Raw genomic sequence first — 17,021 nt, 5'->3', positions numbered from 1 at the left:
GAGATGGAGAGAAAAGGGGGAGCATAATTAGAGATGGTCTGCTCTGAGGCCACTTTTTAAAAGAACTAGGCAAAGGCTTGGGCCCCTGAGAGGATTGGTTTTAATTGGGGTCGTTGGATGTTGAAGCTTTTCAAACGCACCGCAATGAAAACGCGTCGCATATGAAGAAAGTCGATTGTTTTGGCAAACAAGCCTTTATCTCGCTGTGTGTTTGTGTGCGATTTCCAGGAAGTCCAGCGCTCGACTGCAGACCTGAAAATCACGGCCGAACATTCCAACCATCCCGACAACAAGCACAAAAACAGATACATCAACATCGTGGCCTGTGAGTCGCCTCGACAATCCCATGATGATGATGATGATGATGATGATGATGATGATGATGATGTCGTTTACTGCTGCAGAATCCAATAATGTTTTAATAACAACAAGTTTTTTCATGCTTTCAATAATTCACACCAACACTAGATGACCACAGCAGAGTGAAATTACGAGCGCTGGCCGGGAAAGACGCCAAACACTCAGATTACATCAATGCCAACTATGTGGATGTAAGTTTTATCAGCGACGTGGTGTCGTAGAAGATATATATGTGTGTTTATTGTTGTTGTTGTTTGTGTTTTAATGGCTGTGAAATTGGTGCTAAATATCATGTTGTGTTAAATTAAGGAGCTACTCATTTAAGTTGGTGAACCAGCCACATAAGCTCTATCACTGGTCGTGTGAAACTAACCATTATATTCATAATCGCTTTATCTGTCCATTAGTTTCTCCAGTAATCGAGTAATCGTTTAGTCCAGGGGCGTCAAACTCAAATGACCTCGGGGCCAATGAGCATCAAGTTTGGTCAATGGGGGCCAGAATAGAGTAAAGAAAAAAGTGGGAAAATTATGATATTTTACAGAATTTCAAAGTAAAAGTGCTCGTTTTAATAATGGAAGGATGTGTACTTCACAATAATAACATATTCATGGTGCGTAATAAATATATTATGGTCAAAAATAGAGAAATCAATCAAAAATGAAGTGAATAATAACATTATTACTTTTATTAAACCACCAAACAAGCTTATACAGTAAATATATGTCATTTAAAGTTGAATGTAATACATTTAATAATGTGGTAATTAAAACTGATTGTCCTATTGTTATTGTTATTATTAATTATAATAATAATAATAGTGAATACTTATGATAAAAAATATAAATATAAACTATTTAGTATTATATTCATATATATTCACAATGTCCATGTTTTCATAATAACATGATATAAGTAACTGATTGGGGCGTCGCAGTTTGACACATCTGGTTTAGTCCATAAAATAACATTTTAGAAAATGTCAATCAGTGTTTGTCAAAACCCTGGAAAGGATGGTTCTCAAATGTCATGTTTTGTCCAAAATCCCAAAATGTATCTAGTTTGAATGATGTCTTTGTTATATGGAGCAAAGCAACCAGAAGATGTTCACATTTAAAGGAGCTGGAAAATCAGAAAACTTGTTTTAAGTGCTTAAAAACACTCAAACCATTTAATCGAGAATTAGAATTAGCTTGAATTACTCCTAGTAATTAATACCATATTCATTATTGCCTCTCGTCTGTAACACCACTTGATGACTTCTGTGTTTCAGGGCTACAACCGTCCTCGAGCGTACATCGCTGCTCAGGGTCCTCTCAAGTCCACGTTCGAGGATTTTTGGAGGATGGTGTGGGAGCAGAACACCGGGATTATTGTCATGATCACAAACCTGGTGGAGAAAGGAAGAGTAGGTTCACATCCGTCCGTCACAAACTTACTGTATTTTAATTAAAATAAAATATCATTAATGGAGAGATATATGTGTGTGTTGTGTCCCCTCAGAGGAAATGTGACCAGTACTGGCCGATGGAGAACAGCGAGCAGTACGGGAACATCGTGGTGACGCTGAAAAGCACCAAAGTGCACGCCTGCTACACACTGAGGCGTTTCCTTATCAGGAACACCAAAGTTAAAAAGGTAACTTAAAAGTCAAAGACGCTGTATGTTCTTTACCAGTCAGTGTTTAATCCTTTTTGAAACTTTTTTTTTTTTTGTTTGACTGACTCAGGTTGAGTGAGTTCAGGTTGTTTGCATGTGAAATCCTAAGTGTGCAGTAACCGTTAAATCAGGCTGCACATGTAAGACTTGAAGGGGGGGAAACTTTAGTGATTTAACATATCAAAGTCTGAGGAGATCGACTGTATTTTTGTCTGTTAGAGTTTAAAATCTGAGGAATGGGCAGGTGGTGGAAGATCGTATACTCACTACAGTAGACCACACAACACTATACTGGTGCTTAAACATGACATTGATTGTAAACAAGAATATGTATGAATGTATTGATAAGTGACTAAAATTCAACTCTTAAAACCAGTGCAACCGATGCAAAAACTGTGTATTTACACGGATAGCCATCGATAGCCTCAAGGCTGCTGTACCTCGGCAGCTACGAGCAGAACACACCCAAGTGTCAAATGAACTGTCGGTGGTTAATTTGCATCATGGGTAATGGAGTGTCCAGAGTGTGTGGAGAGAGAAAAAAGATGAATCACCGTGAGTCCGAAGCGCTAAATTGATGGAGTACTCTTTTAAGGAATGTGCTAAAGATAAACCACATTGAACTAAATCAACTTAATGTTTGTAAATATACACTACAGTACAAAAGTTTTGGGGTCATAAATGTCCTTATTTTTTAAGGAGAATCACTTTTTTCTTTTAGAAATACACTCTAATGTGGTAAACGACTATTCTAGCTGCAAACGTTTTTAATGTAATATGTACATAGGTGTATAGAGGCCCATTTCCACTGTTCTAATGGTACATTGTGTTTGATAATGGTGTTAGAAGACTATTGGATGATTAGAAAACCCTTGAAAACCCTTGTGCAATGATGTTAGCACAGCTGAAAACAGTTTTGCTGGTTCTTTGACCAAAGATAAAAATCATTATTTCTAATCTTGTCAATGTCTTGACTATATTTTCTATTCATTTTGCAACTCTTTTGATGAATAAAAGTGTGACTTTTAAGGGAAAACACCAAAAAAAATTGCATAGGTGACCCCAAACTTTTGAACCCTAGGGTAACTTTATTTTAGTGCTGTCAAACGCATGACACGTTTCCATGAAGACTGACGTGTGACGTCACATACACGTTTCAGACATTTAACCCTATGCTCTACTTATCTACATTTTCTGCCTGGTGGTATAATTTTTATTATATTTCACATTTATAAAACAAATACAGAGTCATTGTGTGTATTGTCAACATAATTGATATACAGTAATGTATATGCATTTTTGTAAGCTTATCTATAACTTGTAATGCTGGGCACGTTAGTGCGTTAACGGCGCCAACGTTAAAAAAGACATCGCGTGACATGTTTACGTGACTCCCGATTGTTAAAATCAGTCTCTTAAGTAACTAAACAGAGGCACACATACACAGTACACAGGTACGCTGGTTATTTGTAGCGCTGCTCTTTTCCTTTAATAAACAGACCGCTCCAGTTCCACTGTAGGCGCGCTAACCGGCGCTAAAAGGAGCTAATGCAGCTAACGGAGCTAACTGGTAAACGGCGCCTGGACTCTGGTGTCGCGGCACGTAAACATGACGTCATTCGCGTCTTTTTTCACTCATACTTCATGGAAACGTGTCATGCGTTCACTTGCGTTAACCTTTTGCACAGCACAGCTTTATTTCCCTGTATTTTTCATGCTCATTATTAGTGCATAATCTCTTTTTTGGCGGGAATTTGAAGTAAATAAAAGTGTTATTTTTGTACATTGATTCTGTTGTTGCTCAGATGTTTGACCCTTAAATAGCTCTCGTGGACGTGTTTAATTAGTGAGCTGGTTTCACAACTACACAACTTACAGCTGGGAGTCGGCGCGTAGTAAATACTAATGAGCAATAAATGAGGGGCGTGTGTTGTCCTCTCACCGGGGCCTCGTCTGCTTTTATGTTTCAGAGCCAGAAGGGGAATCCAAAGGGGAAGCTGAATGAACGCATTGTGGTCCAGTATCACTACACACAGTGGCCTGACATGGGAGTATCAGAATACACTCTCCCTGTGCTCACTTTCATCAACCGCTCATCAGCAGCAGCTCACTCTGCAGACATGGGTCCTGTCCTGGTGCACTGCAGGTACATTTCATATATCCAGGGCTACATAAACTAGTACACCTGTGTCAGACTCTCTCATATTTGCTGACCTGGTTAACAGCTCCCTCTATGGGCCTGCCGTTATGCTCATATTGCTTTTTTTTTCTTCCAGTGCAGGGGTCGGGCGCACGGGAACATACATAGTCATTGACAGCATGCTGCGACAAATCAAGGACAAAAGCACAGTCAGTGTCCTGGATTTCCTCAAACACATCCGCACACAACGCAACTACCTGGTGCAGACGGAGGTAAGAGACACTAAATCATCGCTTCTCAGCACTTAGGAGAAACGGCGTGTTAGGAAAAGGTCAGGATTAAAGGCGGAGGCGGAGCGAGGACAGACGTTCACTTCACTGCTCTTGGCTCGAGTAAAAAAAAAAAAAAGGTCACGGCGTTACAAATTTATGAAAACACGGAGCAAAGTGTTACAAACACAGAACAGATTTATAACACGTAACACAGCAGTCGTCTCCGCCTCCTCTCACTGTTGTGAGTGTGTGTGTGTGTGTGTGTGTGTGTGTGTGTGTGTGTGTGTGTGTGTGTGTGTGTCTGCTGATCCCTGAGTGTGAAGTCCTATTTTAAAACTTAGTTTTATAATAATGAAGGGAATAAACCATACAAATCATGTGAAATATTATATATATGTATATGTACATTTATATATTTACACATGTATACATATATGCATATATGTATATGTATGATATATAAGTATATATGTGTGTGTAAACGTATACACACGTGTGTATGTGTGTATACGTATATACATATACACATATACATATATACATACTGTACATATATGTGTACATATATGTAAATATATATATACACACATAAATGTGTGTACATATGTATATATATATATACACATATATGTATTTGTGTGTACATATGTATATACACACACATACAAATGTGTGTATGTGTATATACACATATACACACGTATGTGTATGTGTGTATATATGTATATACGTATATATACACATACGTGTGTATGTGTATATACATGTATATGTGTATATATACATGTATATACACATATACATATATGTGTATATATACATATACATATATACATATGTATATACGTATATATACACATACACATACGTGTGTATGTGTACATATACATATATACACACATACACGTACGTGTGTGTATATATACACACGTATGTGTATGTGTGTATATATGTATATACGTATATACACGTATACATATATATGTGTATATATACATACCTATGTATATATACTGTATATGTCTACATACATGTATGTAGACATATATACATAAATAAAGACCAATGTATGCAATATGTCCATAACCCTTTAAATTTCACAGTGCTGTAGTATTTTTAACTCCACTCCATTTAGCAGCTAATTTCTATGCAGATTCAAATGACCTGACCTATATTTCCATTTCTTAAGTTTCCCCAGCTGTTACTAGTCTTGAGAGACTGTCTTAATAATCCTAAATGGTGATATGTTCTGTATTTATGCATCATAATGGTTGTCAATATTGCACATATACTGTGTTTTACAGATCTTGTTTCAGGTTTGCAAGTATTCTGACACTGAGACAAATTGTGACTTCACTTTTTTGATAGAAAATGTGTTTTTTTTTTCCTCAGTTTATTATTCCGTCCATCTGTGGAAGTCTGGAATCAGTCAATTATCTTCGTATTTAAACATGACAAACTCTCTCTGGCAAGAACAGTGCGTGTAATTTTACTTGAATAAGTAGAAAATGAGGACTTTTTATCGTATGCCGTGGTTATTCGTCAATAAACTTGAGTTAATCAACTCTTAATTAAAAAGATGAGAAGCTCATTAAAACACTACAACATAGCAACTGCATCAATATCGACCGATTAAGGCTCCTGTCGACATTATGTATATTTATCTTTTATTCCACTGTTTAATTTGCTTTCCATGGCACATATTAATATATCTGATGAAATTACTTGAATCAAAAAGTGATTGTTTTTCATTTGTTTCCTAATTCAGTGGCACTTGTTCTTTATCATGTTGAATCGTTATGTTACAGGAGCAGTATGTTTTCATCCATGACGCTCTGACGGAGGGCATCGTGTGCAAAGAGACGGAGGTTCCTGCCTGGCAGCTGCACGGTTACGTCAACAGCATCCTCACGCCCAACTCCACAGGCTACACGCGGCTGGAGAAGCAGTTCAGGGTGAGCAAGAACCTTCTGGGGGGGATCTGACTTATACGAGCTGTCACCATCTGCAGCGGCGAGGCCAGCTGCTGTCCGGACCGTCTTTTGCGTCAGAGGCTTGTTAGCGAATGTGAAACGGTGGTTTTATAGTTATAGACGGGAAGAGACGAAGTGACGTCCGTGACTATGATGTTGTGTGTAATGAACTCCTGTCTGAATGTCCCGTCCACAGTTTATGCTGGGAAATATTTTTGACAGCCCATGAAGCCCAGATTTTGCTGGTCATTTTTGGAGATTAACCCATTGGATTGTTAAAGGGGGCATATTATGCAAAATAAACTTCTTAATCTTATATTATCTTTGGGAAAATATGACTCACTCATACAGGAGATAAAACACGCGATATTGACTTCTGCACTCATTTCTACGTCACAATGAGACATTCCTGGAATTGTTGTCTCGCGGAGCTCTACTTTGTCCCTAAAAAACACAATAGTGCAGACGAGGGCAATAGTATCCGGAAGAGCAGAAGTCTGCAAAGTGTTCTGTTCTTGGCTGCACAGTGCAGCACAGAGTTCTACACAGTGCAGCACAGAGTTCTACACAGTGCAGCACAGAGTTCTACACAGTGCAGCACAGAGTTCTACACAGTGCAGCACAGAGTTCTACACAGTGCAGCACAGAGTTCTACACAAACTTCCAAATGCTAACTGCTGTTAGCTGCCACAGTTTCCTTTGTCTCATTTGCATATTTAAAGAGACAGGCGCTCAAAAGCGTTCTGAACAGGGCTGTTTTGTTCAGAGTGATTGAACTGCTGTGGTGCTTCATCCTTAAGGTATTTTGACCAAAGCATGTCACAGACATGTTCATGAGGACACCAGGGGGACAAGGTTCACTTGAAGATATAGTGGTTAATATGAGTCCTTTAAGTCTTTTTAACTGATCTACACTTCGGCATAGTTCGGCTTGATCCTTGTGTCGGACGTCTCTTCCTCTGACAGTGCTCTGGCCAATCAGTGCAGAGCAGTCTGGTGACATCACGCACTTTGCCGTGCCGTGCCGAGTCGGTGGAAACGTGCCAATGTTTCAAAAATTCCGGCCATGCGTATTTAATGCCGGACATACAGTATTCTTAAATAGACACGCGTAACAAGAAACGTGCACAAAATCTAAGATTTAACTACTTTTCATTGAATTCTGGAAAACAAACATTCCACAAACTGTAAAGTGAGCAGGTTATAAAAAATCTATAAAAAAATTATTAGAAACTAAATGAGAAATAAACAATGAATTAACCAGAAATACATGATGCTGAGGCCGACTCCTTCAAATCAAGACTTACTTTACACGCTTATCTCTTGCGTTAACTTCGAAATAAATAATGGGAATAAGGGAAAATTAGGGGCAAAATGTCCTGATTCTCCGTTTATGTCAGTTTGCATCGGTGTTTCATTGAAGTGTTCGACGGCGGCCTTTGTCTAAATCTAAATTGTCCAAGTCGTTGCGATGACTTGCGATCCTCATCGACCCTGCGACTTTTTGTTACTTGCGACATTGACTTTTGACCTTTGATTTGGTTTTTGGAGCAAGAATCTGGGAATGACGGTGGAGGGTAGAGGTGCAGTCAGGGTAGATTTCCTCAAAATCCCTGTTTCACAAGCAGTTTGGAAATTCGACCGTCCGTTCCCGCGCAGAGCCGTCATCAGTGGCACCTACACATTCATCGGTCACATGACCACACGATGACACGGGGGAACTCTCGATGAGATAAAATAAAAAACACTTGTTAACATATCTCAAAGGTATCTGAATATTTAAAGATGCCATATGTAAGAATGTGGCCAAAAAACAGTTACTACATTCAAATTCAAAATACCGAGGTCTTTTAGGTTTCGTTTTCTGACGTAACTGGCAACCCGTGGTTGCTCGGCGGCTGAGACTCTACTGACTGCAATGATTGGTAGACGGCGGTAGGTGGCGCCACATGCCAAAACATGATTTCAAAACATAAACATGATTTGCAGTCTGCAAAATATTTTTTTTAATGCAAATATTTTGTCTGTACTGTTGTTGTTGGTGAGTTCAGTTTGTTATATGAACATTATTCCTGAGTCTCTGTGACATATTAGGAGGATTTTATCATTTATTACATAATGCACCTTTAATACTCGTATTTATTTAATAGTTTTTAATCATCATTTCCACCATTTTGGCCTCTGACGATTTGACCAATATCCGGTATCTGACCAACTCCACACTGATGTTATTTCCTCCTGAGCTGCTCAGGCTCTCGTCGACATAAAAGACTATTATTCCTGCCGATAAACAACGTTTATATCTCATTTGTGTCGTGTCTGGTTTTAATTTCCAGTCGCAGATTTCCCCTCTGATAATAACGTCCTCTGCTCTCGTCTCTCTCTCTCCTCTCTCTCTCTCTCTCTCTCTCTCTCTCTCTCTCTCTCTCTCTCTCTCTCTCTCTCTCTCTCTCTCTCCACAGCTTCTGACTCAGTGTAACGCTCGCTTCGTGGAGTGCTTCAGTGCCCACAAAGACTGCAACAAGGAGAAGAACCGCAACTCCTCAGTGGTTCCCTGTGAGTGTCTTTATCTGTTCCACCACAGCGCGCTCAAACACCTGAGCTGTGGTTTATCAAGGGCGAAGCGAGGTCATATGTGATATGTAAATCTGCTGCATTTGGATAAAAGATTTGTACAGCAGCATTTAGGATGAAACACCATAACAACTGTAGAACCTTTCCCTCTGAGCTTAAAGACAATCAAAATGATAGTCATGTAGTGAGTAGTTTTGCACGTTTCTATATATTTTTCACTCTGTGTATTATTAAAGACAGTCCCTGCTCTAAAATTAGAATCTATTTCCATAATCCTATAAGTTAATCTCTCTATGAGCTTCTCCCTGACAGAGGGTGCCTGTTGCTATAGCAACCGTGATGACTGGTAATGAATGTGTGCATTATCAGCCAGTGCAATATATTATAGAGCTGTGGTTTGTGATTTAAAGTGTTGATTTTCTTCTTCTTCTCTGCTTCCTCACAGCGGAGCGAGCAAGGGTCGGCCTCACCACTTTGCCTGGAATGAAAGGAACGGATTACATTAACGCGTCCTACATAATGGTACAGTCTTCTCTGATATTGACGTGTCTGACAGTTCTTTGTGTCGTCTGTCATTGTCAGTTGTTGTGGTTTTATTTTGACTGTCGTTCATCAGTGTGTGAAGCGCTCTGAGCTCCAGAAACGGCCCTAACAGCTTCACCTCTTGTCACCTCAGGGTTACTACAGGAGTAATGAGTTCATCGTGACCCAGCATCCCTTACCACACACCACCACAGACTTCTGGAGGATGATTTGGGACCATAACGCTCAGATCATCGTCATGTTGCCTGACAACCAAGGCCTGGTACGCAGCATTTAAAAACTTAATAATAATATGTTTTCAGAACACTGTCTGTATGTTTTTATATTGATAAGACTCATGTTGCTGCTTCTTCTTCTTCTTCTTCTTCTTCTCTGCAGGCGGAGGATGAATTTGTTTACTGGCCGAGTCGCGAAGAGGCCATGAACTGCATCGCCTTCACTGTCACACTCATCAGCAAGGACAGACTGTGCCTCTCCAACGAGGAGCAGATCATCATTCATGACTTCATCTTAGAGGCCACTCAGGTATCTGCACCTGTACTTTGTGTTTTATTAGGGCTCGAGGGGCCGTAACGGATCCTATTGAAATCCTTCAGATTGTTATTATATCTGTGGCTCAAACGTGCATAAAAACTTCTGGTTTGGTGAAAATGCAATATTGGCATGGTCCTGAACCCATGCGTTGCTCAAGGGCTCTATAGCGCCCCCTAAGGTGAAAACATAGGCAATTTAGGTTTCACCGAATTACCTGAAACTTGGTGGGAAGATGTTATAGACCAAGACGAACAAAAAAGTCAACCGTAACCATGTCCTCAACTCAAATTTTGGCAGCCATTTTGCCCATTTGCAACCTACATAAACTCGATTGAGCACGTTTGTCATACCGACATTAAAAAAAAGAGGCAATCTGTACTGGACACATCGAAGATGAAATGTTGTTCAAAGGTTTGGCTGATTCAAAACATTGTGGCTACAGCAATCCTCGCCGATTTGGCGAATTTCGAACATTCGCCTCAAAACAGGAAGTGCCGTATAACTTCGGCATACATTGAGTTCCACAGAATTTCCCAAAATTTGGTGGGAAGATGTTATAGACCGAGACGAACAAAAAAGTCGACCGTAACCATGGCCTCAACTCAACAGGAAGTCGGCCTTTTGGAATTTTGGCAGCCATTTTGGCCATTTTGCACCATACATAAATGACTTGAACGCATCAAACCGGAAAGTTGTCGAAAGGCTTCACGGATTCACAAGTCTGGTCAAGGAACTACTGCACTCCCCCTGTGTGGGATGTGGACCCTATCATGACTGCATGCAGTCCTAGTTATTATTATTATTATTATTATTATTATTAATGTGATGTGATGCCATTTCAGGAAGTCCTGTTCTTTCATGTATGTCACGGTGTATGTGTGTGTTTACATTTTCCTCCCTCGTGTGTGTGTGTGTTTGTGTGTGTGACAGGATGACTATGTTCTGGAGGTGAGACATTTCCAGTGCCCTAAATGGCCGAACCCTGACGCTCCGCTCAGCAGCACCTTTGAGCTCATCGGCGTCATCAAGGAAGAGGCCATGACACGAGACGGTCCCACCATCGTGCACGATGAGTATGTTATTCTTCACCTTCACCTTGTCAGTTTTTGATCTCGAAAAGCCATCTGATGTCATTGTTTAAGCACTCGGCGAAAGAAACTGTCTCATGCGCTGTCACTTATTGTGCGATTATGTGCTGCATCTGGATGTGTGTTTCGTATCCGAATAGTTTGAACTCGTCAGATAGTAAACGGGGAACCTTAAAATGTTGAGAGTTTTCCCCGTGGCTTGAGTTTCGAGATCCTTCTGGCGTTCGCCGGCTCTGAGAATCTGCAGGATAAACAAACACCCCACGTTTAAGTGTCGGGAAGCAGACAGTCATAACAACTTTCACTGAAGTTCCCAGTTGATGTTTTTTTTTCTTCTCTCTCGCTCTCAGAGCTCAGCTGCTACTGGTGAAACCATCAGTTAAACGCTCTTCTTCACTTTAGGTCTAGACACTCAGACGTGACCTGAAGTCGTCACAGACTAAACACACACACACACAGCCAGACGCAAGTGCTTGTTGTTTGAGGAGAACAGTAATTGCTTTAATAACTAGTCTCTGTGTAGAGGCAGTTTACTACAGTGTACTCTATATGTATATTCTGTTATTCCTCTGCTTTCTTTCAAGTCAAACACTTGTTTTGTACGTCACGTTTTTGACAACGCAATAAAAATGAATGTAAATTTGAGACGCACGTCTTTTTTCTGTGGTGAAGGTACGGAGCAGTGTCGGCGGGAATGTTCTGCGCCCTCACCACACTCTCACAGCAGCTGGAGAACGAGGGCGTCGTCGACATCTATCAGGTGGCGAAGATGATCAACCTCATGAGGCCGGGAGTCTTCACTGATATAGTGAGTATGACCTCGTGTTGTGAAGTCAGTGGAATCAGATGATGTGTGTAAAGTTTCAGGAGTCACTGTGTGGAGATTTGCTGTGTGTGTGTTAATGTCCACCTCGTTTTTCTTTTTTAAATCTACAGTGAAATTGTCAGACAGTTGTTTAGTGTTTGTTCTGCTGCCATCAAGTGGCCAACAGACTCATTATAATGTCACCCAGAAACATTTGTGGTGGCATGAATTCATTCAAGGCCTCTAAAATGCAGCAAAAAATAAAATGTTAAATAATACTTCCTGGCCTAAATTTAAGGATTAAGTTTTTTGTTTTTTTTTTAAAAAAAGGAGAAATTTAAATCCATTATCCAGCCTCTGTTTATCTCTGTTGTGGTTTTTACTGAAGCCTGTTTATTTCTGTTAGACATTTATTGTGCAGTAAGTACTGTTTGCTCCTCTTAAACCAAAACAAGTCTCAATTTACAAGAATAAAGTCTTAATTTATGAGATTAAAGTTGTAAATTTACGAGATTGAACAACAAAGTTCTCAACTTTTTTCTCGTATATTTACGAAAGTCATAAATTAGCGAGATTAAAGAATGGAATTTGCGACTTTTTCTCTCCTAAATTTACGTCTTTAATCTCGAAAAGTCTTAATCTACGAGAATAAAGTCATAAATTAGCGAGATTAAAGAATGGAATTCGCAACTTTTTCTCTCCTAAATTTACGACTTTAATCTCGAAAAAGTCTTAATCTACGAGAATAAAGTCATAAATTTACGAGTGTAAACAACAAAGTTCTCAACATTTTTCTCGTAAATTTACGAATTTTATCTAGAAAAAAAGTCTTAATTTACAAGAATGAAGTCGTAATTTAACGAGATTTAACGACAGAATTTGCATATTTTTTTCTCGTAAATTTATGACATTAATCTCGAAAAAAAAGTCTTAATCTACGAGAATAAAGTCATAAATTAGCGAGATTAAACAATGAAATTCACGACTTTTTATCAAAAGAAAAAAGTTGCTTTTTTTTTCATTGTGATTTTCAAGCAATTACATTTGTTTGCTAAAATATGAGTTAGATTTGTGTCAACATTTGTAGCAGTGTAGATAAAGAACAGTGATTAGTGTTTAAACTGTGTGTTGTTGTTGTGTTGTTGTGTTGTTGTGTGTACACAGGAGCAGTACCAGTACCTTTACAAAGCCATGCTCAGCCTGGTGAGTAACAGAGAGTGTGGCCTCAGCCTCATGCACATGGACACTAACGGAGTGACGGTGACATCGGACGAGTCTGACCCTGCAGAGAGCATGGAGTCGCTCGTCTGAGGAACTGATCCCTGTACGGGCACTTCATTTGTAAAAAAAAAAAAAAGAAAAACAAATCGGAGAACTTTTCTGAGGCCTTTTTTTTTTTTGCCAGACTCTTGATTAAATGAAATAACCTTATTACTTTTTTTTATACTGATAAAAGGTTTTTTGATATTTATGTTTTTGTCCTTTATTTCCCGTCTTAAATGTTATCCTGCTGAGTGTTTGCACCTGTTTTTAAGTTGGCGTGAGGAAAGAAAAGAAGAAAGCAGCAGCAGCAGCAGCAGCAGCAGCAGCAGCAGCAGCAGCAGCAGCAGCAGCAGCAGCTCTGTCCGGTTTGCACTATACTATCAGTGTTACTGCCTAAACTCCAGCCAGGTCAATTCTGGCTACATGACACAAAAAAAATGCTTTGTGATCCTCGGACCATAAACGAGACAAAAACAAAAACCCTGACGCATAAAGACTGGGACGAGTTGAGGCGATCCACTTGTGATCGTTGCATCACGACGTATCCCAGCATGCATTGTCACTTTGTCACATCAATCAGACTAAGCGGCCCGTGGAGATCTTTGTGAAGATGACTCTTTATCTGCCGAATACTCACATCAATGTCCAAATATCTCACTGCTGTCTTGTGTGATGTAAACTTATGGATTACTTTGTTTAAGTTTGTTTGTTACAACATGTAATGTGAACATTTTTTTTTAGAGGGATTTATATTGTTATATTGTTTTGTAATATATATACATATATATATATATATTATATCCTCAATAGCCAGCCAATGTTTTTTTTTTTCTTTAAATACTTTTGCTAATTTTGTCCACTGGTCATTGTGTAGATTCATATTTTTTGGAGATTCGTGTGTGTCGGTCTACACACACACACACACACACACACACACACGGCTCCGTATATATAATATTTTTCCTCCATTTTCAAGCTTTCATTAACCTGAAACTGTCAAAAAACAAAGCTCAGTGGTTCTAGCACATGCTAAGCTCATGTTAGGTATCTGTGTTTTGGACACGATGCAACGCGTGCCAAAAGAATTCACCCTCCGGCCCCGCGCACGACAACCATGTTTCACGTTTGCAGTGGTTGTGATCGGGACGACGACGCAATGAAAATCTAAATCAAAGTGAAAGCAAAGCGTCAAAATGAACCTCTTATTATTGAAATGACTGAGAAAGTAGTGACTCCCATTGTGATTCTGCATCAGACCGAAGACATCGGCTTGATTTTGTCGCCTCAGGACGGTTTAGTGTAGTTTTATCAACAATCCTAGAAGTTATCCTACACTTTAAAATCTGATTTTAACCAAATAATTCCTCTTCATTTACCTTCTCAGGTTTTGTTGAACCTGCTACAGAGACACATCCACACCAGGCGTCAAGTTTGGACAATGTGTGATGTGGTAAAAATGGTGATTAATGGACGGCACGGTTATTTTGTGTTTCCACTTGCATACGCTAGCGAGCTCAGGCGATAATTATGCGTGACGTCACCAGACCGCCGCGCGCCGAGTGCCGTCACGAGAATCAAAGCCGAACAATGACGAATTGTAGATGAGTCAAAAAGACTTAAGAATCCTTAAACTGTGAGTTAATCTCCCAACAATGAGCAGGGAAATGTCTAAAAACTCAATATTTAACACAGGGGTCTGGTGTTTTTTGTAACTTTGTGACTGTGTCAGGAGTCTGTGAACATATCTTTTTAATGAACTTGATTCTAATGATTCAATTACACTGAAAACGACTCCTTTACAAGTCACTAGTTTGCGTTAGTCGCGTGAAAATCGCAGTGATGACTCCGCCCACTTTGAGTCGATGCTATTTTGTAGTGGAAATCCAACCTAAACCGTGCTGAGCCGAGCTGAGCTGAGCTGAGCTGGGACCGTAGGTGGAAAAGGGGCTTAAGGGATTGATTTATTGGTTCTTTTTTTTAAACGATCTAATTTTAGCCCGTAAATTAACAAAATAACGTGGAATTTTAAATTTTTTCACTTTGACTTTGAATTTTCTTTTGCTCAATCCTTATCACATCCGCTGCAACTCCAGAGTAAAACATCCCGAAGTGGTTGGGACTACTTTTTTTTAATAGGTCGTGTTGTTTTTATTTTGGTGGCTTGATGCTTTATTTGTAACCAAAGATGTGGTTCCACTCTGCAACATGGAAAACATGGGATTTTTTTTTTTTTTCGTCCTGAGATCTATTTAATTATCAGAAAAAAACGAACGATTGTTGAATCTTGCCGTACAGATCTTTGTGTTTTTGTGTCAAAATGTGCAAAATTCAGCCGCTCGCTGGAGTGAAGCGTGTGTTTCTGTTCTGCGCTCAGGAACTTCGCCTTACGGTCCATCAGCGTCACACGACGCTCTCCTCGCTCCTGAATGTTTTCCCTTTTAAATTGTATTTTATCCGCGCTGTTGATGATGATGATGATGATGAGCCTGTTTTTAAACCCCTGATTTCTAATAACACCTGCTTCTCTGTTCAAGGGGAGTTTTATACCAAGTCCAGTGAAAACCCTCCAACATTTGGAGAAAAGACCAGATTGTTTATCACTTCTCTGCTACTCCAGTTTCCTTTTGCAGCGTCTGACTCTTGTTCTCTTTTGTACAAACGCCAGCGTCCTCTGTTTGGTATTTGCTTCGCTCGTTTGGAAAAAAAAAAGGCGAGTGCTTTGTTGCTTTTGGGGAAAACAAACGACTGACTTATGTAACTTATGTGGTAATAGACAGACATGTATTTTCATACAAATAGTTTGATTTGATTAGTGGCCCTGTGACAGATTGTACTTTATCCCCCCCCCCGTGAGGTGTCCCAGCTGGTTTTTACTGTATATCCTCGGTGGATTTTATCCGGGGAGCGGTGATGAAATCTGACTTATAACTTAAATAAATGAGGAACTCATTTTGTCCGTCACGTTGCATTTATATAATAGTATCATAGCCGTGCCGTCCCTATGATATTGTTATATTAAAGTGTGGTTTAATAGGTCAACTGTGTTGTTATACATCATGTTAAAGTCTGGACGCCTTTCTACATGGAGTTTACATTACATTTTTAAAAAAATGCAATATTGTGTCAATTGGACGCTCTGAGTCTGTGTTTTCCAACCCTGGTCCTCAGGGAAACGCTGCCCTGCCATGTTTTACATGTTGCCCTGATCCAAAAACACCTGATTCAGATGAAATGTTAATTTTTTTGGGGGGGGAACGTTAAAAACATTACATTTAAAATAAATAACAAAAGTTGAATCATGAATTTTTTTGAAAAATAATTGACAAACATTGAAACATTACATTTAAAAAAAAAAAAAAAAAAAGTTGAAACATTAAATTTTTTGATAAGAAATTGACAAAAGTTGAAACATTACATTTAAAATAAATAAATAAATACATAAAAATAACAAAAGTTAATTTGTTTTTAATAAAAATAACAAAAGTTGCAATTAACAAAAGTCTAAACATGACTTTTTTTATGTGAAAATTGAAACATTTTTTTTAAAATAAACATTCATTTTTAAAAAATGACAAAAATTTAAACATATTTTATTTTATTTTTTTTAAATGACAAAAGTTGAACATTAAAGTATGATCACAAAAGTTTGTGATCATACTTCTCCAGAGCTTGATGATGAGCTGACGATTTATTTGAATCGGGTGTTTTTGGAGCAGAGTAACATGTAAAACATGGCAGAGCAGAGTTCCCTGAGGACCAGGGTTGTGGAACATTGCTCTAAATGAACAGTATATATATGTGAGAGAGTGA

General features: G+C 39.0%; 1 protein-coding gene across 1 annotated transcript in view; it reads left to right on the top strand.

The window, feature by feature from the left end:
• Positions 1-13,415, top strand: part of LOC310929837 (receptor-type tyrosine-protein phosphatase gamma-like) — a 114,585-nt gene extending 101,170 nt beyond the window's left edge. The window contains exons 17-30 of the mRNA XM_083892686.1: positions 229-325; positions 469-551; positions 1,634-1,768; positions 1,864-1,998; positions 3,990-4,165; positions 4,296-4,431; positions 6,240-6,386; positions 8,867-8,960; positions 9,424-9,500; positions 9,655-9,783; positions 9,900-10,046; positions 10,986-11,128; positions 11,816-11,951; positions 13,113-13,415. Coding sequence (XP_083748812.1) covers positions 229-325; positions 469-551; positions 1,634-1,768; positions 1,864-1,998; positions 3,990-4,165; positions 4,296-4,431; positions 6,240-6,386; positions 8,867-8,960; positions 9,424-9,500; positions 9,655-9,783; positions 9,900-10,046; positions 10,986-11,128; positions 11,816-11,951; positions 13,113-13,259 — 1,782 coding nt within the window. The 3' untranslated portion in view covers positions 13,260-13,415. The remainder of the gene's footprint in view (positions 1-228; positions 326-468; positions 552-1,633; positions 1,769-1,863; positions 1,999-3,989; positions 4,166-4,295; positions 4,432-6,239; positions 6,387-8,866; positions 8,961-9,423; positions 9,501-9,654; positions 9,784-9,899; positions 10,047-10,985; positions 11,129-11,815; positions 11,952-13,112) is intronic.
• Positions 13,416-17,021: the final 3,606 nt, after the last annotated feature.

The sequence above is a fragment of the Microchirus variegatus genome (genome assembly GCF_963457635.1).
Source record: "Microchirus variegatus genome assembly, chromosome: 7".
Lineage (NCBI taxonomy): Eukaryota > Metazoa > Chordata > Actinopteri > Pleuronectiformes > Soleidae > Microchirus > Microchirus variegatus.
This window is presented reverse-complemented; position numbering and strand designations above follow the sequence as displayed.